The 27,470-nt window shown below is 41.9% G+C and overlaps 2 protein-coding genes across 2 annotated transcripts in view; both read right to left on the reverse strand.

Annotated features, from left to right (window-relative positions):
- Positions 1 to 27,470, reverse strand: part of LOC124169783 — a 48,923-nt gene that overhangs the window by 19,070 nt on the left and 2,383 nt on the right. The gene's annotated exons all lie outside the window — the stretch shown is intronic.
- LOC124169784 lies at positions 18,370 to 25,590 on the reverse strand. Its single transcript, XM_046548532.1, has 2 exons — positions 25,506 to 25,590; positions 18,370 to 24,116 (listed from the first exon to the last, which is right to left on the reverse strand). Exon 2 carries the CDS (start codon positions 24,074 to 24,076, stop codon positions 19,328 to 19,330), a length of 4,749 nt encoding a protein of 1,582 aa, XP_046404488.1. The 5' UTR covers positions 24,077 to 24,116; positions 25,506 to 25,590; the 3' UTR covers positions 18,370 to 19,327.

The raw sequence follows: 27,470 nt of genomic DNA on the forward strand, positions 1-27,470 counted from the left end.
CGTGAGCATAAACAACATCAACAAGCCGCCATGACTATTATAATCCCATTTGTACTACCCGTACTGCCACTCACTGAACCGCTGCCATGGACTGCACCAGTGGGGATCTTGAGTTCTGCCGTATCCCTTTTCCTCCGGTCTCTTTCTCTCTCGTAGGCGCCTGCTTTTGGTCTGCGTCCTCTTCTTCTTTCTGCCGATCCTGAATTCTTCCGTATTTCTTCCTCCGGTCTCTCAATACACCAGTACTTTAATTTATCTCCCAATCTCTTACAACACGTCTATCTCTTCCTTCTCTCCATACACGACTGCCCTTTTTCTTTTGCGTCCCTCACTACCATTATTGCCTCCCATTATTGCTTCCTCACTACTATTGTTAATTTTAATTCATTTAAATAAACAACATGGCAGCTTGTTTACAGGGATCAATAGGGAAGCTGAATGGGCGCATTGCAGGGGGGGGGGGATTACTTCCATTAGTAGATAAGGGCCCTACCATGGATAATGGAATTTCTTCACATCAACCCCTTAGTGCATGGCTCACTCAAGTACGCATATTGACCCAGACCCATGCTTCACCCCTTCTTAAGGCCTGGTTACACGATACATTAACACGTACGGGTTAATGTCTGAATGTATGAACGCGAGAATGAATGCCAAAATGCACCGTGTAACCACCCAACTTGTGCGAATGCATGAATGGAAAATAGAACCTGTTCTAATTTGGTTCATGCATTCGTACATGTTCCGTTCCGGTCCACCAAAATCATTCACGCAAACGTACATTAACTTGTACGTGTTAATGTACCGTGTAACCAGGCCTTTAGGGCAGTGGACGGCTATGGCCAGACGGCGCCAGCGCTATGCATGAGGAGGACTACTGGGGGGTGCCAAAGATTTCCAGGCTGGAGGGTGCTCTGGGACACGTCCTGGTGGCCACTACCTTCTTTCGCTGGTTTCACATGTCCTTTTGTCGACAATTTTCCCTCATCCCTACAAATTTCCTCCTCAACTCTCGGAGATAGGCGTTGGTAAACTCAATTGAAAAGGTGTGGTACTTTGTCACACAATTTATTTAAGATGACTGGTTTCGTCACAGAGGCGACATCTTCAGGTGCAGAAATCGTTATTTTAATCTGTACCTCAAGATGTCGCCTCTGCGACGAAACCGGTCATCTTAAATGAATTGTGTGACAAAGTACCATACCTTTTCAATTGTTTACAATGGATTTTCACAAAGTTAAGCCTGAAACCATCGAGTTTATTGGTAAACTCTCCAAGTTCAGCATTATAATACTCGAAAGGGGAGTCATAGGATGTCCGAAAATGATTTCATGTGGAGGGTACCCAGTACTCCTGTGTATTGTAGGCCGTTATGGTAAAAGGTAGCCAGGTATCACAGTCTGTGCCCACATCATTAACCATTTAGCTGTGGGAGCATCAAAATTTTGCTGCCTCTGTGTGGGGTACATGAGCGGGGAAGATATTTTTCCATCGACCCCAGGCATGTGTCTAGCAGGTAGTAGACTCTCATAATCCAGGACTGCCCACCCTACCTCCTGACGACAGACCACATGAATACAATATGTCCTTACTTGTTAATTATGCAGGGATGGAAGACCCACCACCGATAGTTATAAGAAAGAGAGACCAATGCATTCAAATAATAAGTTTCCCCGGCTAATGGACAACAGCAAGATAAATAAAATTCCAAGGAAATAAAAGGATTCATTGGAATTGTTTTCATCGTGAATTCTCTGCGGAGAATAGGGAGCTCTCTCTCAGAGAAGGGATAAACCAGGTAGGGCTTGCCGTGGTGAGGGTGCCTAGTCCTTGAAAGACGCATTTGTGCTCTCTGCCATTTGGTTTTGCCGAGTTCAAGCAATCCCGAAAGGATGGCAATAAAATCTTAAGGAAAGGCTGCCAGTGGTAAGAAAATCTGGTCAAACGTTGAAAAACGTTTTCCCTACACTCACCATGCAGGCCGTTCAAAAATATTACCACAGCCTAAAGGTTAAAATAATGGCTGAGGATGTCAGCATTAGGGTAGTTTCCTATTATTTTTTTTTTGCCTAAATCGAAAGATTATTACTCCTGGAGTACGTATTTCACGCTTTTAGATTTTTAAATGACGATACCTATTTTTTGCGATTAAATGAAAAGTGAAAATTTTCAAGCACGCGAAAACGCGACGTGTAAGTATGAATGCCGGGAAATCTCTATTTCTCGTTCCCGCTGCCGCCCTGTGAGGTGACCTTGAGGCGAGTTGAGCGCTGATACGACGATGGCTGCTTGCGGGTAGCTGAGTACCCTGCTGGCTGGTAGCGCTTGGCTTAAATAAGGATTATTAATACCTTATCAAATGAAGAAAACTTTCCGACCTTAGCCAGTTTTAATAGGTGATTATTAAGAGATGTTTCCCTGAGCTCTGCGCCTCATGCATGCATTGGTAACCTCAGACGATGTATAACTCCTATCCTCTCGTGTAGAAACTAGGTCCCTGTGACGTCACGTGGAGTGGAATCGCATGGGCGCCAATCTGGCCTTTTTCAAATGAGGATAAAATTTGACCCTTGCCATTCGTCTAAACTGGTATTTCAAAAACCAAATAATTTGTGTATTATGAATACACTAATGGTGGGTAACGAGTCGCAATCAATGCCTTTCGTTTTCTTTGATGAAGGAAACTACCCTATTGTCCTGTGCTTCCTCACAATCATTCCGTTAGCCTGCAGGTGGTAAAGAGATGTGCGAAGCAAGGATATCTACATTAAATCCCTAGCTTTCAGAAAAAAATCTGATGTATAGTTGTTGCCTTGGTCCATAAGAATCCATGAGTCTGGCACACCAAATATTAAAATCCACTTTCTGACAAAGGCTGATGCAACCATCTTTGCCTTCTGATTTGGTAAAAGAATCATTTCCAGATAATGAGAAAAATTATCGATAATAGGGAAAATGTATTTGTTACAATCCTCACTGCACAGAAGGGGCACAACGGTGTCCAATGATGCAAAATCAAACGGCTTGCTTCAGGAGGGTAATCCTTTCAGTGATGCTCTCGTTTTTCCATAGGGACTCTGGCGTTTACACACGACACACTTCTTTGGAGTCTCTTTAACGTCCTTCACCATTCTGCACTACCACTGAATTGCTCCTACTCTACCTACTGTGGGTCTGACCCCAAGGTGACCTGACTATAGGGGAGTTCGTGAAAATTTTTTATCACATCCTCCTTCATGCTCTGTGGTATGACCACTTTGTTGCCATCTATCTACTGTCTTTTTATATGAAACGCCCCTCAATTAGGCCAACACGGTGGAGAATTTCCCCAAACTATTTCCATTATTTGCTGCAGCTTTTCTTTCTATTAAAATGAATATTGGAAGCTCATATATCTCATTATTATTACTGTATTTTAGTCAGGGGTGGTCTAAAGTGATTGGAGGTTCTCGGCTGGGGATCAAGATGGGGCCCACCTTGGTGGTGGATGTGGAAAATTTTAGGAAATTGCATGGTTGGTAATGTATTTTGACGCTGTTCTAGCCCTTAAAAAGTACATTAAAGTTAATTAAAAAATAGCAATTTTGTAAGAAAAATACTATGAAAAGTGATCATTTCACAGCTTATAAAATTTAATCATGCACTATGGTTCTATTACCTATATTTTAGTGAATTTGTTCCTTGAACCTAATCATGAACCATGAAATCCAAAGGACCTCTGAAATTACTTTTTTGAATAACCCTTTCAAAAAAGCATTCTCTTTGAGGTATCTTCTGACACCTTTACTTGATTTATTTTTTCATATAATCTATTAACACTATGTTGTAAATAAAGCAAGTACATAATAAAAACGTAGTATTTTATGATAAGGTGGTTTTTTTGTAATTGCCGAAATCGAAAGATCTGCTGGAGTATGTATTTCACGCTATCAGATTTTTTTATGACGATATCTATTTTTTGTGATAATATGAAAAGTGAAAATTTTAAAGCATGCGAAAACGCGACGGCTAAGTATGAATGCTGGGAAAAGCCCGTGTGATATCATTCTGGTTCTGTCTGCTACCGTGTGAGGCCACCTCGGTGCAGGGCTATGAGCGCCACTACGATGCAGGTTGCTTGCAGGTAGTGCTTGACTTAAATGAGGATTATAATCCTTATTTAAGTCAAGGGATAGGGTATTAATAATTATTAATTTCCTATCAGACGAAGGAAACTTTCGGACCATAGGCAGTTATAATAGGTGATTATTAAGAGATGTTTCCCTGAGCTCTATGCCTCATGCATGCATTGGTAATCTCAGGCGATGTTAAACTCCTGACTAATCGTATAACATCTGGGCCCCTGTGACATCATGTGAAGTGGTATCGCATGGCCGCCAATCTGGCCTGTTTCAAATAAGGTTAAACGAGGGTGCTGCACCCGCTCCCAGCGGGCTTCCCCTGCTCTTTTCAATGCAGGTCCACAGAGGGATAGGCACGTTTCTAATTTTAAAATGTAGAAAAAAAAGGCAGGGTCTTATGTACAAATTTAATTGGAATTTTCATGCACAAATTGAGGTCAGAGGACCTCTTTAAACACAACATTGGAAGTAATTACACTATCCTCTGTTAAACGCACATGATGACTCATACTTACGTACCAACAGGAGACTTGAATGTGGAATCAGCCGCATTTTGATGAAAGTTATTTAAAGAATGCGAGATATTGTTGCAAATGAACAAATGTATCAGTTTGTGCACCGTTAACATCAGGAATATTTACCGGTTGTTTTTTTTTTTAATTATTTAAAAACCAATTTTAGTAAACAATAGCAATATTTAGGAAGTAAGATATGCTGTCGCATGTTCTCTGATAAATTCTGTGCATTTTGGTACCTCATTTGTAGAGTTTGGTTGCGTATAAGCTGAGAAAAAGGTATCTATACTGTAGAAATAATATACAAGATTGACCGTTAACATTCATCTAAACTGGGATTTCTAAAACCAAATAATTTGTATGCTATGAATAAACTGATGGTGGGTAACGCATCGCAATCAATGCCTTTCATTTTCTTTGATGAAGGAAACTACCCTTTTCAAAAAAACTTTGCTTGAAGTACATAATCTGAGTCCTTTTTTGTTTGTAGTAGGGAGTTATGGCAGTGGTAATAAGATTCACACAGCGTTAGTTCAACAAGATATATTTGGATATAAACGGATACAACTCAATGGTACATTAGGCACGAACACACAGAGAGACCACTAGCGTGCACCGGAAGTGTGCGCGCACACAATCGACAATCATCCAATACAATCGATAGTATCGAACAATTGATACAGGATCATAGCAGACAGACATAAGGAAACTATTGAGCACACCCTTCAACATTGTTACCCCTTTCATGTTCGCTTCACGTTAGACGCAAGCAATGTGGGGGGTACCCTAAGCTCGGGGCCTCCGGTGGTTGCCGACCTGGCCAGACTGCCCCTGATTTTAGTATTCCAGTGGTCATCATCATCTTTTGGGGGATTCTGCCCGTCGGCAGGTCCCCCACGCCAATGCTGTCTCCAATCCCTCCTGTCCTGGGCCATCTCCTTGAAATCTACATATCTTCCAATTTTTAAGTTGTCAATAAACTTCAGCCTTCTCCTTCCCCTTCTTCTGATCCCTTCCACTGTTCCCTCCAAGGCTACATTCAAAATTCCATTCCCTCTCATCAAATGTCCCATCCAGTTACCCTTCCTTGTATTTATTTTTTCCATGATCGTTCTTTTCTCTTCCTTCCTATTTAACACTTGCTCGTTGCTAACTTGATCCGTCCACTGTATTCCCTCCATCTTCCTCCAAACCCACAGCTGAAACACCCCAATCCTGTCCCTGTCTCTCTTCCCCATCGTCCAAGTCTCAGATCCATATATAAACACACTCCACACACAGCACTTCACCAATCTCTTCCTCAATTTTAATTCCAGTGCCTTGTTACACGAAGCTCTTTTCTTCTTCTTGAAAACTTCTTTTGCCATTCCTATCCTTCTTTTTATTTCTCCCATACTTTTCCAGTCTTCAGTTATCAAAGTTCCCAAGTAGCTGTAGGTTCTCACATTCTGTATTTCACCTTCTTTTGTCTTCACTCTCATACCACCTACATTTCTAACTGTTATCACTTTAGTCTTTTTAATGTTTATTCTCATTCCATTAGTGTCCATTCCTTCCTCCAAACCTGTTACCAATATCACTGCAATGACACTGGTAATACATATTGAATTTGCATCATTTGAGAACCACTAAGTCAAGGGTGTCAAACACGCGGCCCGCTCCCTTACAATCTGCGGCCCGCGGCACCATGACTTCTTCAATTGCAAACGGCACTTCCTTTGCTCCTTTAAGATTTACAGCTCTTGCAGTTGGAAGATCAAAACTTACTGGCACTTCATCCATATTACCCACATGCATTTCTTCATGCAATAGTACAGGAAAAGAGGTGTCAAGTATCTGGGAGTATTAGTACCAGGGATTAAAGTAAATACACTTTTTCTTCTCTTCCAGTTGCCTTTATAAATAGGCAATAATAATTATAATATAGTTGTGGTAGTATTTTATATAATTCTCCTGTTATTGGCCCTGAAATATGCGGCCCTCGAGCTGTATGAGTTGGCTAATGTGGCCCGCCAAGGTGAATGAGTTTGACACCCTTGCACTAAGTGGTCTCCACTCCCATCTTGGACTTCCCTCTTCAAATCACAAAATGGCTTACTCCCTTCTGTCCTATCCAAAAATCCTATACTCTTCCTCTCCGTTCCCCGCCTTCCAAGCATTCTTCCCTCCATAATCAATTCACTTTATATTTGCGGGTGAGCTTTCGTGAGAGCCCACACACTCGTGGAAGGTTGATGGTTTGAGGCGTAACTTTGTGAAAGTTATTCATTATGAAAAATTAAAAAGAATAAACTTTGTGCTTCCACATGAATATTTATTCACACATTTACCCAACCATGGTTTCAACGTGAGACGTCATCATCAGCAGGGGTGCCGACTTACAAAAAATATTGGGGGGGCCCAAACTGGGTATCTTGCCCCGTGAAATTTTATAAGTAGTGAGTTTTAAGTTTTTTAAGCATTTTAGAAGAGTTGTATGATCAACATTAGAACCCTGATAACTCGAATCTCGATATCTGGACACTCAGGGGAAAATCGACAAGCTTGGCACATTTTTTCCTCACACCCATAACGAATTTTTGAGGGGGCTCAGGCCCCATGAAGTTGGCACTTGTACTTACATTCTTGCTTGTACGTTCCAATGACAACATTGTAAACAACTTTTTGCATGCCTCCCACTCCTAAAGTCCTGGGCTAATGACATGATGAACCCTTTGGCCTCTCTCTCACCTGAACCCCCCCTCCACCTGCCATACCCTGCCTAAGGGAACCTTCTCCCTCTACGTTCTTTCCACCATATGACCAAGTTCCTTCCCCCCTCCCTCATATCTGTTGACCAATCCGTTCAACCTAGTTACCTTCCTCCCTCCCCCTCCAAGCCTGGTGTGGTAATCGGAAGATACTCTGCGTGGCGGGAAAGGAGGCGGGACGCTACTTTTCCCGCCCTAGGGTGCGTGGGTCCAAGTAGCATTTCTTAGAATTCGGACCACGCCCGAGGGTACTCTACCCTTTCCCGCTGCGGCCCCTTTCCCTCCACCCGCACACCCAGAAAATAGCTATATAGGGCAGAAATTGTGGCCCGCGGTGGACAGTTTTTCGTGGCAGTACAGCAAGTGCGGAGTGCTTGGGCAGAGCGAGTTCGTCGTTCGGGGACTGCTGCGACTCTCCTCCGGGGACTCTTCGGGACCTAGACGCGGGAGCTGCGGTAGATCTCGAACGACGACTCGAGTGGGAATCGAGCCGGGTACAACAAGATCCACGTACATCGGCACCCCCTCTCCCTACTCGCCGCCACGTAAGTTCTCTGCCCAAGCATTCCACCTCCGTGCGCGCCAGCCTCAAATCCCCCCCGGTGCAAGTGCAAGAACTGAATAAGAACGAACAATAAATACTGTGTTAATTACTCCCAAATGAGCATTTGATTCGCTCCCCCTTCGGGACCTTATCCAGACCGAAGACCTACCAGTAGGTAGCAGTGTCGTCCAGTCGCGACATTTTGGTGTCAGGTGGAAAATTAATTGTAATTTTCGGGAGCTAGTTTTACAGTGAATAATCTAAAGGACATTTATTCCGATTTTTTGTTATTTTCGTGCTTTATTTTATTTTTGTTTGTGTTGAATTTTGGTATTACTTCACTATGGCCTGGCCGCAGGAAAATTTTATTTTCAAACAAAACACGAATCCATTATTTCGGCAGGAGCATAGCGCGGATTTAATTGATTTTCGTCCATCAGTTAATACTATAACCCCAAATCATTCTGAAAATTTACCTAATCCGCCATCCACGTCACCTAACTCCGCCATCCCTCACACTCTTGGGGGACAAGTATATTTTATTCCGCTATTCAGTGGGGATGATGACATATCGGTAGAAACTTTTTTCGAAAAATTAGATTTAATTCGCAATTTAAGTGCTTGGACCGAACATCAAACGTTATGTGTCGCGCGCTTACGCTTGGCAGGATCCGCTGCTGAATATGTCTCTGCTAATCCACACGTAGGCAAAAGCTTCAGTGATTTTCTTAGATACTTAAAACAAAGATTTTCTGCCCGCATTTCACCTCTGTCTCTCGAGCGCTTATTTTCCTGCTGCACTCAGCAGCCTTTGGAAACAGTAGCAAACTACGCAACACGGCTTCGGAAAATTGCAAGGCAATTGCTTGAAACACTCGCGGATCCGTCCTCGGAAGTGGCCACGGCGATGATAGGAAACAGGCTTCTTTTGCAATTTTTGTCGGGATTACGAGAAGAAATAGGTCGCTTTGTGCAAGTCAGACACCCAAAGAGTATGTTAGAGGCCGAAGAGTATGCTCTGCAGGAGGAAGCGACTGTGAAGAGTTACGCCGCCAAAAAAATAGACGCGCAGTATGTGCATATGTTGGATAGCTTTCCCTATGATAGCCTTCCACATCCCTTTACCCCAAGCCGGGAGAATACCCTCACTCTCCCTTTCTTCGTCCAGCTTTCCTCAAGTGAACCACATCCCTGACAGACAAGGCCTTCGCCCACACCCTTCTCCTAGACCCTCTCCTGCCCATAAACCTGTCGTTCAAGATCGCCCAACAAATGCCAACCGAAGCTGCTATTCTTGCGGAAAGGCAGGTCATATTTCTAAGTACTGTCGCTCGCAAGCCCAACGCTGCTATAATTGTGGGGAAAATTCACACTTCTCCAAGGAATGTCCACTTCAGTGTTGTGGAATTTGTAAAGAAATCGGCCATCGCCCGCTCCATTGCCCCATCAAGAAGACCTCCGAGAAACCGGGAAATGGGATAACCCCGACCGCGAGGTCGGGGATGAAGTAATTTTGGCAGTATCACCAGCATCGGGTATGGCAGTAAGAGTTCAAATATTGGGAAAGCCTTACCGTTTTTTAGTGGACACCGGAGCCGCAGTTACCATTATAAATGAGAAAAAATTTCCATTTCATACTCTCCAGGTTTTGCCCTACAATCGACCAATTAAGAGCGCCTCGGGTCATTGTTTAAAAACTTCTGGCCAAAGCTACCTTCCATGCTTAATAGGTGGAATACCATACCCCCATGATGCTCTTGACTTGGGAGAGACGGAGTATGATGGTATACTAGGATTAGATTTTATGACGCAGTATGGAAGTCAAATATGCCTCGCTAGCGGCACCTTCAAAATTACACCGGATCACACCGTGGAGTTGCTCTCGAGAGATGCCCCTTTGGAAGAGATAAAATTAATTTCTTTCGAAGAGACTAGTGGTAGCAAGGAAAATAAATCAAACTATATTCCAATTAACGATACGGATTTACTTTTCTTGATGGAAGAAGAAAAACATAAGGACTTACCGGAACCGATATTACCCCAACAGGCCTCCACCGCAGTAGGAAATTTGATCGACATTGACACATCCTGGTCGTTTGAAACAGAAACGCAAAATAGATTGAGTAATTTTCGGGAGACAAATGATATAATGCTTGAGGAATTTTCAGGACCTTTAAGGAGAATTAGTGAAAGTGGAGAGGAATACGAGAAAACGCCAGTGGACGAGTCTAATGGAGAGGATACATGTGAGGTTATCGAAATCATCCCGGCCGAAAGGCAAGAACAGGATCATCTTGGAGAAATGGGAGAGATTGACGAGTATTATGGGCCGTCAGGGACTCTACCAGGGAAATTTTGGAGTACTGACGATGAAAGGGTATGTACCGCAATCTCTTCCGCCGAGAGGCAATCGCGAGATGACCTTGTGACCAAGGGAGAGATATGCGATGGTTATGAGCAAAGCATCACTGATCCTCTAAAGAATTATTTTGGGCCGTCAGGGACTCTACCAGGAAAATTTTGGAGTACTGACGATGAAATGGCGTGCACCGCAATCTTTCCCGCCGAGAGGCAATTACAAGATGACCTTGTGACCAAGGGAGAGATATGCGACATGTATGATAAAAACGCTGATCTCCGACAAGAAAAGTTTCGAACGTATGCATATTTAAAAAAACGAGAAAAAATTCCCCCCTATTCTGCAGTATTAATCGCCGCCTGGAATGAAGAATTAGCTGGAAAAGTCGTGTCAGTGGAGGCAGCGGACAATGAGACACTTGTAATCCCCTCTGTCTCTAAAGTTTCCGACGATGGAGCCGTGAACGTTCTCCTCAGTAATCTTACTAGTTCCGAACAAGTCTTGAAAGCTGGAACAGGGATTTGTGTGGAAGAAGAAAATGAGGAAATTATGTTCTTATCCATTCAGGAGGGAAAGGAAGAACCACCAATTTGGCCAGAAGAGGCGAAAAATGGTGATTTGTTATCACTATTTAACTTTGATAGCGTACCGGAAGGCGCGAGAGACTCCTTGAAAAATTTAATCAGTGAATATTCAGATATATTCACTCATGGATCCACTCCTCTAGGATGCACAAATCAAGTGAAGCACATTATTAATGTTGGTGATGCCCGACCGATTAAAAAACAACCTTATCGCGTCCCCCATGGCCTTCGACCTATTCTAGAGAAAGAAATTAATGAGATGCTCGCTCAAGGTGTCATATCACCTTCTACGAGTCCTTGGGCTGCGCCTCTCATTCTGGTGAAAAAGAAGTCATCATCAAATAATGGTATCCCGCTGTACCGTCCTTGCGTAGACTACCGGGCGCTTAACAATGTCACCGTTAAGGAAGTTTTCCCTCTGCCAGATATCGAGGAGACGTTTGATCAATTAGGAGGGGCAAAATATTTTTCTACGATGGACCTCTGCAGTGGGTATTGGCAGGTGGAGATGGATGAAGCAAGTAAACAATACACGGCCTTCAGTACACCAGACGGGCATTACGAGTGCAACCGCATGAGCTTCGGACTCGCGAATGCACCCTCCACGTTCATGCGCTTAATGATGAAGGTACTTCGTGGGATGATCAACCATGGCTGCGCCTGCTACCTGGACGACATCATGCGCTATGATTCTACCCCCGAAGACCACATCAATGGGCTCCGAGAAGTTTTTAGCCGATTACGTAGTGCAAACCTACGACTTAAGCCGCAAAAATGTAACTTCTTCAAGGAGCGAGTAGGATTTTTGGGCCATGTGGTGTCGGTCGATGGAATACGGCCGGACAAAGAGAAAGTTGAGGCCATAAAAAACTTCCCTATACCTAAGAATGTTCAGGCAATACAATCCTTCCTCGGTCTCGTCGGATATTATAGACGTTTTATACCGGATTTCGCGGACGTTTCTTGCCATCTCACACGGCTGATTAAAAAAGGCAACGAATTAGTTTGGGAAGAGGAACAGCAACAGGCGTTCGAGAAATTAAGATTGGCTCTCTGCACTCAACCCGTTCTAAAATTTCCTGATTTTTCGAAACCATTTCTTCTTTACACGGACGCCTCTACTCAAGCGTTGGGAGGAATATTGGCGCAAAATTTTGAAGATGGTGAGCACCCTGTGGCCTGTGCCAGCCGGCAGTTGCGTAAGGCTGAGAAGTCGTATTCCGCAACAGAACTAGAGTGCTTAGCAGTGGTGGAAATGATTAAAAAATTTCGCGTATACTTGCTCGGACGAACCTTCACCCTCTATACAGATCATAAGCCGCTAAAATGGCTGCTAACGCAGAAAGAGCCGAAACCGCGATTGGCGCGCTGGATCATGGAGATCACTGAATTTACGTTCGACATCCAACACCGACCTGGCAAACAACTGCCCCACGTAGATGCGCTATCCAGAATAATTCCCGGGATTAACGCCCTCGAGGTGAAGATGGTCACTCACGAGCCAACGTGGGATAAGGAGAAAATACTGCATGAGCAACAAAACTGTCCCCATTTAAAATCCCTCCATGATTTGGCCCGAATTCATGACCCATCCTTTTTCTACGATGAAGATGGACTCCTTTATAAAGTTATCCCCGGCACACCCGATCCTAAATTTTCCCTATGTGCACCAAAAGCTATGCGTCGATATATCATGGACCGATGTCATGACAATCCATTAGCTGGACACTTAGGCGTGACCAAGACTTTGGAACTTGTTCGCAGGCACTTCTTTTGGGATGGATCCTCGGTCGATACGACTAACTATGTTAACGGCTGTCTCACGTGCAAGAAGAGAAAGGCAAGAACCCAATGGATACCAACTCAGCCCACAGAAGAAACCTCCTACCCCCTCGAAAAATTAGCATTGGATATCGTGGGGCCTCTTCCGAAATCTTCCCGCGGAAATCAGTACATCTTAACTTGCCAGGACCACTTCACCCGGTATCCCGAGGCCGTGGCCATTCCCAACCAATCCGCGGAAACAATCGCGCGAGCTTTTGTGGAAAATGTTATCTGTCGTCACGGAGTACCGAAATACCTTTTGACAGACCGTGGTGCGAATTTCACCTCCAACCTAATGAAAAATGTCTGTAAACTTTTGCAAATTAAGTCGATATTTACCTCCCCTTACAACCCCGCCGCCAACGGTCGCCTAGAACGAGCGCATCAATCGTTCGCGAATGTAATTTCCCACTATGTCTCGCAGGACCACACAGACTGGGATGACCATTTAAATTTTGCTCTTTTTGTATACCGGAATAGCAAAAATAGGATCACCGGGTATTCCCCTGCCTATTTAATGTACGGAAGGGAACTTAAAATGCCGTGGGATGCCGTATTAGAACCCTCAAGCGTTTCTTACGCCGTGGAACACCCCTACGAATTGGTAATAAAAAGAAGGCTGCAAATGGCGCATTCGCAAGCCGCAGAATTCAGTAAAGAGAGCTTAGAGAGCGACAGGGAGAGGAATAATCAAGGGATATCCCTTCCCCCGCTGATGGTCGGACAAATGGTACTACTGAGAAATATGAAGCTTCCAGGTGGTGCGAGTAAAAAGCTCGCCTCTCGGTGGATTGGGCCATATGAAGTAATTAAGGTGAGAAGTCCAGTCACCTATGATATTCAAAGCACTCAGCACGGTAGAACCCTGATTGCCCACCGCCGTAACCTTTTACCCCTACCACCTGATCCTGTGCCAACGCAACCCACCTTCCGTGCCGACTGCAGTGACCCCTCATCCCCCTGCCCCCCTTGTGAGCCTCGCCGGACGCCCTCTTCGAGACCTCTCGAAGAAGAAAGTGCGTCGCTGCCCACTCCCCCGACCCCCCGAAGTCATCCTTATAATCTTCGACCCTTACCAGGTCGTGGAATCCGCCCTTAGAAGTCACTCCCTTCACCATGCCGCACCCTCGGAAACGCCCTGCACTCCGACTCACCACCCGTTGGTGGAAACGTTCGGTGGTACGAGTTGGAGGAGAAGGATCCACCGATTCGACACGTCGGACGCCCGAGGACACCAGGACATTCCCCCCCCCAGTGCTCCGAGCCGTTAATTTTTTTCGTGTGTGAAAGGACAGAAGACTCGGTTTTATGCTCTATATGTTATGCTTATTTGTTTTTCCCTCAGTGCGACTTTGGACACATAAGTGTTATTTTTTTGTGCAGTGATTTTAGAGATTCTTTTTATTAAATGCAGTGCAGTGTTTTCTTTAAAAATTTTATTCTAGGAGTTTATAGTGACGATGGACACAGTTATTCTTTTGTAGCGTAAGTTGTAGAGCTATTTATATTTTATTTTAGGACTAAACAGTTACGTTGGACATATTAAGTGCAACATTCAGTGATTTTAAAAAATGTTCATGTTTTTTCAAGGTATTTTTTGTTTAAGTGTTTATTCTTGATATTTGCATTGTAAATTGATTTTCCTCCCTCGTTGAAAATTTGGTGATTTTTTTTCATTTGGTTTCTTTCAATGTTTTTTTTGTATGTTGTAATTGTCTATTTTTGTCAATTGTTTGCGAATTGTTTTTTTTTTCGTATGAGTTCTTATTTGAAATATTTATGTTGACTTCAGGCTGGAGCGCAATGAAACCTACCCCTCTCCTTTTCAAATCCCCCCCCGTAGATTTATTTGCCAAGGGGGTGATGTGGTAATCGGAAGATACTCTGCGTGGCGGGAAAGGAGGCGGGACGCTACTTTTCCCGCCCTAGGGTGCGTGGGTCCAAGTAGCATTTCTTAGAATTCGGACCACGCCCGAGGGTACTCTACCCTTTCCCGCTGCGGCCCCTTTCCCTCCACCCGCACACCCAGAAAATAGCTATATAGGGCAGAAATTGTGGCCCGCGGTGGACAGTTTTTCGTGGCAGTACAGCAAGTGCGGAGTGCTTGGGCAGAGCGAGTTCGTCGTTCGGGGACTGCTGCGACTCTCCTCCGGGGACTCTTCGGGACCTAGACGCGGGAGCTGCGGTAGATCTCGAACGACTCGAGTGGGAATCGAGCCGGGTACAACAAGATCCACGTACATCGGCACCCCCTCTCCCTACTCGCCGCAACGTAAGTTCTCTGCCCAAGCATTCCACCTCCGTGCGCGCCAGCCTCAAATCCCCCCCGGTGCAAGTGCAAGAACTGAATAAGAACGAACAATAAATACTGTGTTAATTACTCCCAAATGAGCATTTGATTCGCTCCCCCTTCGGGACCTTATCCAGACCGAAGACCTACCAGTAGGTAGCAGTGTCGTCCAGTCGCGACACTGGTATAAAATGATGTGATGGACCTCTGTAGAGTTTACCTGATAATGGCGTCTTACGTTGAAACCATGGTCGTGTAAATGTGTGCATAAATATTCATGTGAAAGCACTCTTGGAAGGCTTTGCTAATGGGGTGGGGTGGGGAGAGAGCAGGGGCACAGCTAGGAATTAAGGCTGGGGGTGGTTTAGGTGCAACTAATACCGGGGTGTGTGGGGGCATAGAATACCCACCAGGATAAGCAGTAGGTGTGAGATTGATAAATTGTGGAATTTTAAGATAAATGGATCAAAATGGTGAGTTTTACGGCTTTCTGAGGGATATGTTATCAAACCTTACTCTATTCTATTAGTAATATCAATCCAATTAACACGTTGCTTACCGGGGTATTTAAATTCCTAGGAATTCTGGGTGGAGGAGTTGAGATTGGAAATATGTGCCTATTAGGGCGTAATGCCTTTGGTTTAACCATGGTTAAAAAGCTAATGTTTAGAATATAACTTTACCCAACCAAACATTATGATGCATCAATTCATTATGAATAACGAACAACAACTGAAAACGTACTAACGATTACGTATGTATTGTACGCTTTAAAATGTTTAGGTTGACGCGCCTAAATGACGAGAATCTTCGTCATCCGTCCGGAACGTTCGGGAAAAAAATGACAAGAATTCTCGCCATCCGTACGCAACATGTTAAATAAGATGGATTAAGCATAAAAATTTCTCAGAGCTCTGGGGGGGGTTTTATCCCCCAAAACCCCCCCTCACTGCGCCACTGGGAGAGAGAGGAGGAGCGAAATTAGCATTGCCAAATTTACGTAGCCGCCCTATGTTGGACCTATCCTAGGAATTCTTAAGGAAAGCCCAGCAAACCCATATAAAATTTCTAGAATAACGATATGCCCTTGTCTCATAATTGCTGACCAGTATTAAGCAATTAATAATTCTTAGACCTTCGATTGTTGCTTGTGCAGTTGGCATCACAGTGATATGCAGTTAGTTCCTCAAGCACCCAGAAGTTGTACCATATGTGTCACTCTGTAGACCATGTAAATTACGAACTATCTTCCTAATTGAGAAATTTCAAATCCGTTCGCAGAAGCCCATGACATTGTCAGCTACCACACTGAATGAGGTACCGTTGGTGAAAGGCACAAATAAAGACATACAAGGAGAACAAGTGAGGTTTGGCAATGCAGCTCCATGAACAAATTCACGATGTTCACTCGACGGAGGCCTGAGAGCGAATGACTGAGGCCACGCCTACTGTCTGCTGATTGGCAAAGGGAAAGTCATGTGTCCAGAAACTTTCCCTCCCGTCAACCCCACTTGGTTTAGCCACACCAGCTCACCTGCAGGGATAAAATGATCAGAGTATAGCAGTGGCGGATCCAGTATAAGGGCAAGGGGGGCTGAGTGGAGTGTAACATCCCAGCAGTAGTGGGGTCCAGACAAAATAGGGTGGTTTCCTATTAATTTTTTATTGCCTTAATCGAAAGATTATTACTCCTGGAGTACGTATTTCACACTTTCAGATTTTTAAATGACAATATCTATTTTTCGCGATTAAATGAAAAGTGAAAATTTTCAAGTGCGCGAAAACGCGACGCTTAAGTATGAATGCCGGGAAATATCTCCGTACGTCGTATTTCTGGTTCCCCCTCCCGCCCGGTGAGGTGACCTTGAGGCGAGGCTTAACGGTGATACGTCGCAGGCTGCTAGGGGGTAGCTGAGTACCTTGCTGGATGGTAGCGCTTGGCTTAAAAAAGGTTTATTAATACCTTATCAAACGAAGGAAACTTTCCGACCATAGGCAGTTTTAATAGGTGATTATTAAGACATGTTTCCCTGAGCTCTGTGCCTCATGCATGCAATGGTAACCTCAGACGATGTATAACTCCTATCCTCTCGTGTAGAAACTAGGTCCCTGTGACGTCATGTGGAGTGGAATCGCATGGGCGCCAATCTGGCCTTTTTCAAATGAGGATAAAATTTGACCCTTGCCATTCGTCTAAACCGGTATTTCAAAAACCAAATAATTTGTGTATTATGAATACACTAATGGTGGGTAACGAATCGCAATCAATGCCTTTCGTTTTCTTTGATGAAGGAAACTACCCTATTACCAGTCTATCTAGAGAAAATTGGTTACCTAAGGGGGGGAGGGGCTATAGCCCTTCCTAGCCCCTCTCTGGATCTGCCACAGCATTGTACCTTAACAAAAGCATGTGAAATAGGCCCTAAGTTTAGTGCTAATTTGTATTTAAATTTGTTAAAGTAGGTAAATATATTGGAAAAGATAACAAAATACTTTGGCACAATGTTGCAGCCTCCAAAAATTTTGATTTTATCAAGTGTGTGTTTCAAACTGGCTCTAACCCCTTCAACCTCCCCCATAGATCTGCCACTGCCCTCTAGCAAGGCTTTTACATCCTCTCCTTGATCAGTACTCACTCAGTATGAACACATTGTATTTTCTGCATCTCATCTGAAGTCATACTCTTTTTGTCCACTACGCTTCCACTCCATAAAGTGCTGCGCTCCAAATCTTTCTCTTCACTAGTCTTATCTTCAAATCCTTACAGAATCATCAGCTCCTTCCTATTCATGAATGCCTCCTGTCATAACGCTATTCACATCCTGGCTCTCATCATTAAGCAATCTAAATTTGAGCAATTGGTTGTGTTCCATTGAGTTTTTTTTGTGAATGTCATTGGAATTTTTCCTTCATGGTTTGCAAAACCTGAGTGATTTTCAGGGATGTCTGCTCTTGTAATTCAACTCAATCACTCTATTCAAAATTTTTGGGCTGATCATTGGGGTAGCCAGGAATTTTGTTCGGGGGGTCCAAACCGGGAGGGAAAATTTTTGAAAAACCAGGTACTAAGTAGTGGGTTGTATATGTAGTAATTTCCCAGTACACACAATGTGTTGCGGAAACGTTGCAAAAGGGTTGCACAAAGTTGCAGGATGCAGCTAGGCTATTGACAACATTTCTGCAATGTCCTAATTGCGTCACTGATACACTCGTTTGGACTGAAAAATTTAATAATATAATATTTCAGTCAGAGGATATACATATTTAAAACTGTTTCATCCTATTCAGAAGACACTGATTGAAAGTGAGAGTGGAATATTCACTAGGCTGCAGAAAGGACATGTTGCTGTCGCATAGCGGAGTGTTATTTGGACATAGTTTTCCCCAAACATTATGCATATATTCAAATATGAGGATTTTAAAGCATATATGTATTAATCTTCTGAAGCAAATTGGCTCTTACAGGAAAAATTTTGTTTTTTACCCTTAAAACAGAGTTAGTAAGAAGAGGAGGAAATAACCTCACCAATGGAGAGTTTGGTATGATGCACTACATCTTTACGGACGATATTGGGAGGCTTTTCTCATGCTTAGGGAATTCCAAGACAGGCATGAGATAAAGGTAGTTTAGCTGCACGCTATCCTATTTTTGTTGTGTTAATTGTCGTTGAATGGGTTCTTATTTGGGGAGTAATAATTATCACAATCCTGTAACTGAAATCGAAATCCTTCATTTCAGACGGTTCTCGTTTAAAACCAATGTTGGTGTCTTACAGCCACAAAGATATTAAGGAGAAGGTAATAGATTGGCTAAGATATTAGTTTGCAGTAAAAGAGAGGAGGCTAAAACAAACATCAACCTAGGAAAGCATAAGCTTGAAGAGTGATATCACCAGATCTGGGTGATGTTGGAACAATGAACATATGCACGTGGCAAAGGATAACTACCAATGTATCCTGCCATAGATGATCAATATACTACAGTTGAGGACCTCAAATCCGGAAAGCTTGGGACCAAAGGGTTTCTGGATTTCTGGTCTTCAGGGCCTTCCCAAAGACATTTCCCATTTTTAATAACTCCTCTTTGATTTAAAGTAGGACAGGCGAATTCTCCATTTCTCAAGTCATATATGTAATCAAGGAGAGTGAAGCTGATGACTTGTTTAATCACTCGTATTTTTCCATAGTGAAGAGTGTACATGTGGTCACCTATGCCACCTCTACGTAGATGCTTATGTGGCAAAGTAAGCCGTGAGCCATTCCGGATTTCAGGATTCCGTATTTGAGGTCGTCAACTGTATATTACAGAGGCTAAGTAATAAAAATCACTTCTTCATTCATCAAGTTGTTTCATTAAGCTTTCTTTGTAGCATCTCACGAACTGTATTGTTACCAACTTTTGCATCATCAACCTTGCCAAGATTGTTTTCTCCAATGACAAACATAGCTACTTCATAACACTTGTAATAGGCATTTAGATCATCTTTGCGTAATACATAATGGAAAATATTGCCCCAAATTCTTTGGCTGTAAAGGAGAATGGCACTCACTTGTTCCTCTGATAGATATTCTAACATCATGGCTACAAAACATGAAATGAATAAACTTTTAGTCTTTTCACTTCTACCATCATATAACAATGGAAATTGATCATATATCCAGATAAACTCTTCACTAAGGCGAGTAATTAGCTGCTCTTTGCCCAGTATACAGGATTCAAGTCTCAATTGACGCCGGAGGAGAACAAGAAATAATTTTAAGTGGATGCCTTCAATCTTCCTCTGATATTCATCCAAGATACCAATGAGATATCCATCTTCATCTGATCTAATGTGATCAGCAAATGGGAAAGACTCAATAATAGGCAGTATAAGTTCAAATTCCTGTTCAACTTCTGAAATAAATCCCTCCTCCTTATTGTACTGGTCCAGATGTTCAAAACAAGAGGGGGCCAACCAAAGGTAATAATTTTCCATGTTTTTAAGAATTTCTTGAGAATCCAAGCCTGCAGAAGTCAGGAATTCTTGCACTTTAAACAAGTACCTCGGGGAGAAAGTGGTGTAAACTGATATCAAATAATGCCAATCATTCTCATCAACCATGTTTAGCAAACGGACAGCATCACTTCGGTCAAGAGATCCATTTGCGACAGCATCACTCACACAATCCAGCAAACGGTCTGCTTTCAACATAACTGAGTCCATTGTTCTGCTGAAACTCTCAAACAGATATACCCTGAATTCCTCTCGAGTCATTTCCTCTTGGCATATAATCCAGACGAAAGGTAGAACTTCTCTGTTCTCCCAATTGGCACATGCAGAGTATATAGCATTCTTTCCTCTACCATCTACAGCTTTCAGAACTCTTATCCTATCTTCCTTTGTCTCCAGCTTACTCTTCAGATAATTCCACATCTTTCGCACATCCTCAACTCCACAATTTTGAAACACGTGACACCAACCTTTTAGCACATTATTCTCACTTGCAATGAGCTTAACTAAAGCCGGTAGCTCAAATATCGACTCCAAAAACTGGACCAACATCTCAAAAAGAAAAACAGCTCCATTTTGAAAAAATCCATCAGAACGATCCTCAAATATTTTTGATTTTAAGGCATGCGAAAGATGTTTTTTATTTCTTTCAAGAAAATTAAAGAGGAAACTGAAATACCCTCTACCTTTTTCACAACTCCATAGAGAGAACTCATTGAACCCCATCCATGACACACCCTTCTGAGAAATAACCGCTGATAGATTAAGAGTCAAGTTACGTTTTTCAATTAACTGCAACAATTCAGTGAGATATTTGAGATAGTCTAGCTCAGAATGTCCACCTGATTTGTATTCTGAAGTATTCCCAACATTGCTGGGATGATGTGACATCTCAGAATATGTCATCCCCACTTTACCTCTAATACATCTTCCGCAAAACGTAAAAGCATTCCAATGACCATTCTCATGAATCACGGGGAACTCCAACATCTTGATATCCCAATCAGCTTTACAGAACATGATATCAATTAAGAGATCATTAAAGCTTTCGGACAAAAACTCTGTCACACCAATATGGCACTCAAGTATAGACATGTAAATACATTTCTGAATGGATTCCACAAATTGTTTCTCCATACTTTGCTCATCAAATTTCATCCTTTTTAATAGAGGAGTTTTTTTCCCAACAGATTGCTTAGCCTTAGCTTCTGATCTTGGTCCACACTTTAATACCAACATACTGTTGATGAACTGCCGAACTTTATGGAATTGCTTTTCCAACAACACCTTGTTCAACCAAACTTTTGTAACTTTCTTTTTTTCACACTTTTCAAAAAGCCAAAGTGATAAGATGTATTCACCTAATGTCCTATGAACAAAAACAATTGAATTTCTTATCCTTTCAACCAATCCTACTAGAAGCATGTCTTGCACCTTATCCTCATCCAATTCGAATTCTTCATCATCTAGGAAATAATACGCAGAGAACTTCTTCAACAATTCATACATATTGTCCTCGAATCCTCTATCCCTAGCATCTCCAAGAACACTTGCCTTGCTCCTAAGCTTCTCTCTGCTGTACATTTTAACCTTGATATTCACAAACTTATCATACAGCTGAGGTGGATTTAGAGATTTTTCTATTTCAAAGTTCTCCTCAAAAACTACGTAAGCCAACATCCACGCATGAAGTGGATTTTCAGAAAAATTGACTTCATCTTCAACAGCTGACTCCCCCATCTTTATCAATTGATCAGCAACTTCATTAAATTCAATTATGCAATTTTTCCCCCCTTTGGACGAACATGTAAGATCTTCAAGAAGTTTAGAAAATGATTGCCCTTTTCTTAAACTGTCAGAGGTCTGCAGAGCTGCAACAATATTACTAACTTTTTCCTTCCTTTCATCGAGGGACAAGCTACGAAGATAGGCATTCCATTCTAAGTTTAGGAGTTGAATTTGATCCCCATGGTTGAAGGGCATAAATTTATATGCAAGGGTTGAGAATTTATCCTCCATTTCTCCAGCTTCATGCACACGGGTTGTAAGACACATTTTGGCATTGGAAAAGTTCGAGAGAATCCCTACAAATTCCCCAACAATATCCCTGTAAGTCGGACAAATTTCATCAAAGCCATCAAAGAAAATGAAAAACTTGTTTCCATTGCGGAAGAAAAGTCGAAAGAATTTTTCCTCAATCTGATTTTGTGAACCAGTTTTCAGCAGCTCATAAAGTAAATCTTCCACAGAATCCTGAGATAAATATTTCTTATTCTCCCACACCTTGAAGCTGTCTTCGAAGAGTGAGAGCTCTATCACATCAATCCAACACTTTTTATATTTTTTCTTCATTTCTAGTGCCATCTTATTGACAAATACTGACTTCCCACTTCCCAGTGCATCTGCTACCAAAAGAACTTCATTTGGTGTAGTGTCACTTTCTAACAGACTCACTCCTGAACACTCAAATGCAAATTGTTCATCTTTTAATAAATGCCTACAGTTTATAGAACCTATGAGGCTATAATCTCCATGTATTAATTCAAAGAAATGGACAAAATGCAACTTCCCACCCCTCTTACTGTTCCAGTCAATGATCTCCGATATCTCCCTGAATAAGTTCACACTGTGGGCAAAATTATGTTCTCCAGTTAAAATAAAGCAACGGGCATCCACTGGATTTTCCTCACCTTTCCACAAGTAAACTGGTCCCACACCTACATCTTCTAAATCTTTTCTCCTAGCTTTGGAGATGAAGAATGCATCATCGGCTCTCTTTTCGAAGGTATGTCTGTTGAACTCAATTTTACTTAGTACTAAGTTGCGTTGTATAAAACAATTGTGCTTATGGAGAAGTTCCTTCACTCTTTTCCCCAGAATGGTTTTCAATCGCCTCCCAATTTCAATGGTTCCTTCATCTATCAACTTTGACAGAAATTTTGCATCATCCTTGAGTTCTGCATCTTTCTCTGATAAAGTTTCTAGAAGATCCCTTAATTTCAACACATTCCCACCAAAATATAATTCTTTTTCCAATAAAAATCTTTTTGAGCCCTCAGACAAGTCGTTCCAAGTGTAATTTATACAAGATATACTTTTTGGAACAGGAACCTCTGTAGGCAGAATCAAAATCAAACTTCGCCGAACTTCTTCATCAAAAGGTTTACCAATACATTTTGCAGAGGAACATTTACTTGATCCACAAAACCCGGGTTTTTCCTTCTTATCCCAAACAACGGCCAGGTTTTTAATATCATTCTTTCGCACGCCTATTTTCAATATGCTGGTATCTTTTAAATACCTGGTCCAGTCAACAAACATCACATCTTTCAATGACTGCCGCAAGTGGCTGACTCCCAGCTTCAGATTTGATACATGAAAAACTTGCAGGAGATTATGATGGGAAATCTCATGGGTAGAGAAGGATGAATTCACTTGAATATCATTGTCACAGTATTCTGACAGCATTGCAGTATTCAGCCAGTCATGATATTTACGTTTCCCAGCCACAATGTTCCGTTTTACGTAGTCCTCCAATTCTCCCTGAACCCTCTCATCATAGAAACGCAGTAGCTCAGGGGCCTGTTTTACCAAGTGGTCCATCCCAATGCCTATTGTGCTATCTTCATTACTTTGTGTATGATATTTGGACATCATTTCTGGCACCCTTACTATCAACTCATGTTCCTTATTATAGCCAGCAGCCCTCTGAATGATTGGATCACAATCACACAATCTCTCATCTGATAAAACTGTTTCAACGACATATTCGTACTCCTTCTTAGCCTCACCATCATCTCGTCTGTATGGAAGACCACCATTTTCGAATACAAGGGCGTATGCCTTGTGCGCACACTCATGGGCCAGATTGCTAATTATGTCCCGGTGCTTAAATTCCTCTGTTTCCTTTGCAGCCACATATATTCTGTTCACCTTAAAGTTTGTCAATCCCCAATTTTGGCCATGTTGAAAAGGATGTATACCATGGATATTGGAAGATGAGAAGTCGAAAATTATTTTCAGTGAAGGATCATCTTGAAGGCACTGTAGAGTGGTTGAGCAGTACTCCTCTTCATCTATTTCTGTGAAGTATTCCATCACTTTCTTTGAGCATGCCTTGATATCCACTCCTTTGTATCTATTGGGATAGAAAAACACCACAATAATTACTTTAGAAGATAAAAACGTTTTTCTAACATTAACAACAAGAGAGCTGGTGGTTTCTGGTGATACTTAGAAGAATTTGATGAAAATTTTGAATGATTTTTTGTCATTAATCCACGTAAATGGTTTTAACGGTTAATGTAATCCATTAAAAATATGGCATTAGGCATCAAAACCATGGTTGCGATTTAAATAAAACATACAAAACAGTTAATGAAATTAAAGAAAGTCTTCCGAGTTAAAAAATTACAACCAAATAATGTTGATTCATATGGATGAGGCTTTATATAACCCTGAACTTAGCCACGGGTATGTAAATTTTCACACAGTCATGGTAGGGAAGCCGGCTCCCTAACTCAAGTTGCCCCAAGAGGATTTCTTGGGGACATCAAAAGATTTCATACAGGAGCCTTCAGTTAGAAATCTAGTACATACTAGCAACGGTGCTACCACTCTCTCGTAAACTAATTTTGAAAATTTATCAATGCAATAAGAAACCATAGATATACTGACAAGTGTGAGATATTGCACACCCTTTACTATGTCCGAATATATTCACAAATTATTAATTTATTACATTATTAATTAAAATTTATTAATGATTTAATTACCCTTATTTTCTAATGTTTTCTGACCTTTTTTTCAAGCCTTTTCAATATATTCCAATTAAATTTAGACATTGGTGTATCCAAAATGACTGGCCGCTTTCCCACAGTACTCTTACCCTTGGACCTTGCCAACCAACCTCTCCATAGACCCAATAAATGACCCTTTTCCCACAACTGTCTATATTTCTACCCTCCGATGTCCAACCCCCACTCTTTCCTTCATCCCCTCTCAGACTATGCCCCGAAGACCTTGATTAAAGGACGAACTTGATAATATAGCATGATGCAATTGAGAATACTGTAGTGAAAACGTAACACTTTGTGTGGAAATAAAATTTAAGGAAACATTGCACAATATATGATTTAATCCGTAATTTTAGAATGGTTGGAGATCCAACACCTCTTTCATAGAAAAAAATTTGAGGGTTACTCTTTTATCAAGGTCCAATTGGTCACGGAATATAAACCATGGTGACAATCAAATTATGCTAATAGCAGATATTTTGTGCTGGTGTGTGCATTGACCATATCACGTAGCAAGAGTTAGATCTGAGTGTGCTATGAGCACTTATACTTGCCTACAACAACAGTGTCTCCCCCCACATGAGAATGTGCTGTATTTCTTCATGATGAGGAGTGAAATTCTACCGAAAAGCATCAAAGAATGAGTTATGTGTATGGTGACACTTTCATGAGAGACAGTGAAGTGAAGCAATGGTTCCGGAACTTTAAAATAGGACTTCCATGATGCATACCTTCATGAAGAACTTGAGTGTCAACTGATTTCTTGTCCAGCAAGTGGATCAGGTGATTCAAGAAGATAGTTGGTCCAATATTGAGGGCTAGGCTCCCTCAGATTTTCATCTTCTTGCTAAAAGAAATCCTACCTAAAAGGGTAGTGTTATGGCACAGACAACAGCAGACTGAAGACCAGTACAGAGAGGGGATTCTACAATGGGGGTTTTGGAAAATTATTACCATGGTGAAAAAGATGGCTATGTTGGAATGGCGAATATATAGAAAAGTAGCTGAACAGTGAAGCTGAATGTTACAATAAATCATTTTTAATTTTTTCTTTGGTTTTGGGTTCATGACTGATCAGATCTTAAAGAAAGAATAGCCCCTAGAATCCTAACTATTGTATTACCAAACACTCATTTAAGAACTTACCCATAAACCTGAGACATGACAAACAGTTTTTGTACATGACACCCTTGAATATCCACAAAATGATTTCCAATGGCATCAACAAAAGGTTTTTCAGGTTCTATGTCTCTCGCTTTGGTTCTCTCTCCTTCTGAAACATACTCGAATCCCGCAGCCCTCAGCATCGCCCAGGTGTTGTACTTTTGGTTTTCCAGAGCTGCATAAAGGGCCGACACGCCATTCGAATTGATGAAATACCTGGGAGGATCACATTCATCTTGAAACGTCTTCAACATCTCCTCCACATACTTTGTATCTTGTTCAACAATAGTCTTATGGAAGCTGTCCCTCAGGTTGAAGAAATTACTCAGACCTTCATGTTGTAGAACCACTGACTTGAACTGATTCACCAGATTCTCATCAGCCAATAGACTCGGCAGTAAGGATGTGTGGTTTAGAAGTATGTGCATTACCTCTGGATGGTTCCCCGCAAAAGCATAGTCAATGGACAATCTTCTTCCATTGTCAAGAGAATTGACCTCAGCACCACAATAAAGGAGGAGTTCTACAGATCTACAGTCACCAATCTTAGCAGCATTCATCAATCTAGTAGTCCCAGAAGAATCTATTCTGCCATTGGCAAGAAGATAGGTTTCTTGAGGGACAGTCAAGACTTTTCTGCCCTCGAGCCACATCATGCTTCAACCCCAGCAAATCCTCCAGCTCCTGCATATAAAGCATTATGTGTTAGCATAATTTTGTCGCTATTTGCCTGGGCGTGGGATGACCTTTCATGGGTTAAAATAATGCGCGTGTACGATACAACTTATTATACAGCATGCACACCCGAACTCAGACTTTCAACGATTTTAAAATTGTATCCTTAAGTATGGAAATTTCCATCTATGGAATTAAAAGAAAATGAAGTTCAAGCAGAAATCTTTAACGCGGAAAAGAATTGTTTAGTAACCACGTAACGGCATTGAAATTTGAGTGCTGGCAATGAACGCCGCGAAAAAGTCAAGAAAAAGTTGACACAAGATACTAATTGCGTAATTGTTTACATCAGTTTACATGCTTCTGGCGGAAAATTTTATTAAGCTGCATTTTCTCGTTCTCTCATATTGTGTGCAACAGTAAATGAATTCATATTGCGCCATTGATAGCTTTCCCCACTACCTTTGTTGCACGTTTATGACGGAGTTGGCTGAATAAATGCTCACTTTTAATTAGCTTCGTGCTTTGGAAATACTATTCGATGTATCCAGCGAAGTAAATATTCAAATGATGATATTTTCACATTATTTTATTGAAATTTGAGAGAAAGAAAGTATGTTTCCGTGCGTGAAAGATTGAGTGTATGTGCGTGAATCTAAGAATATAGTAAGTTACTGGTATTTTTTGTGTGTTATTTGCTCGTAATCCTAGACACTCCTACGTGTATTAACTGTGACAGTGAAACCACCAGATTCATCGATCAACGTAATATATAAAAGGCAGAAGATATATCGATTATAGGTAGGTAGACAATGCATTCTTTGGGGCCTTAGATCACTGTATAACATAATTAATCA

This window comes from Ischnura elegans, chromosome 12 (assembly GCF_921293095.1).
Source record: "Ischnura elegans chromosome 12, ioIscEleg1.1, whole genome shotgun sequence".
NCBI classification, from domain to species: Eukaryota; Metazoa; Arthropoda; class Insecta; order Odonata; family Coenagrionidae; genus Ischnura; species Ischnura elegans.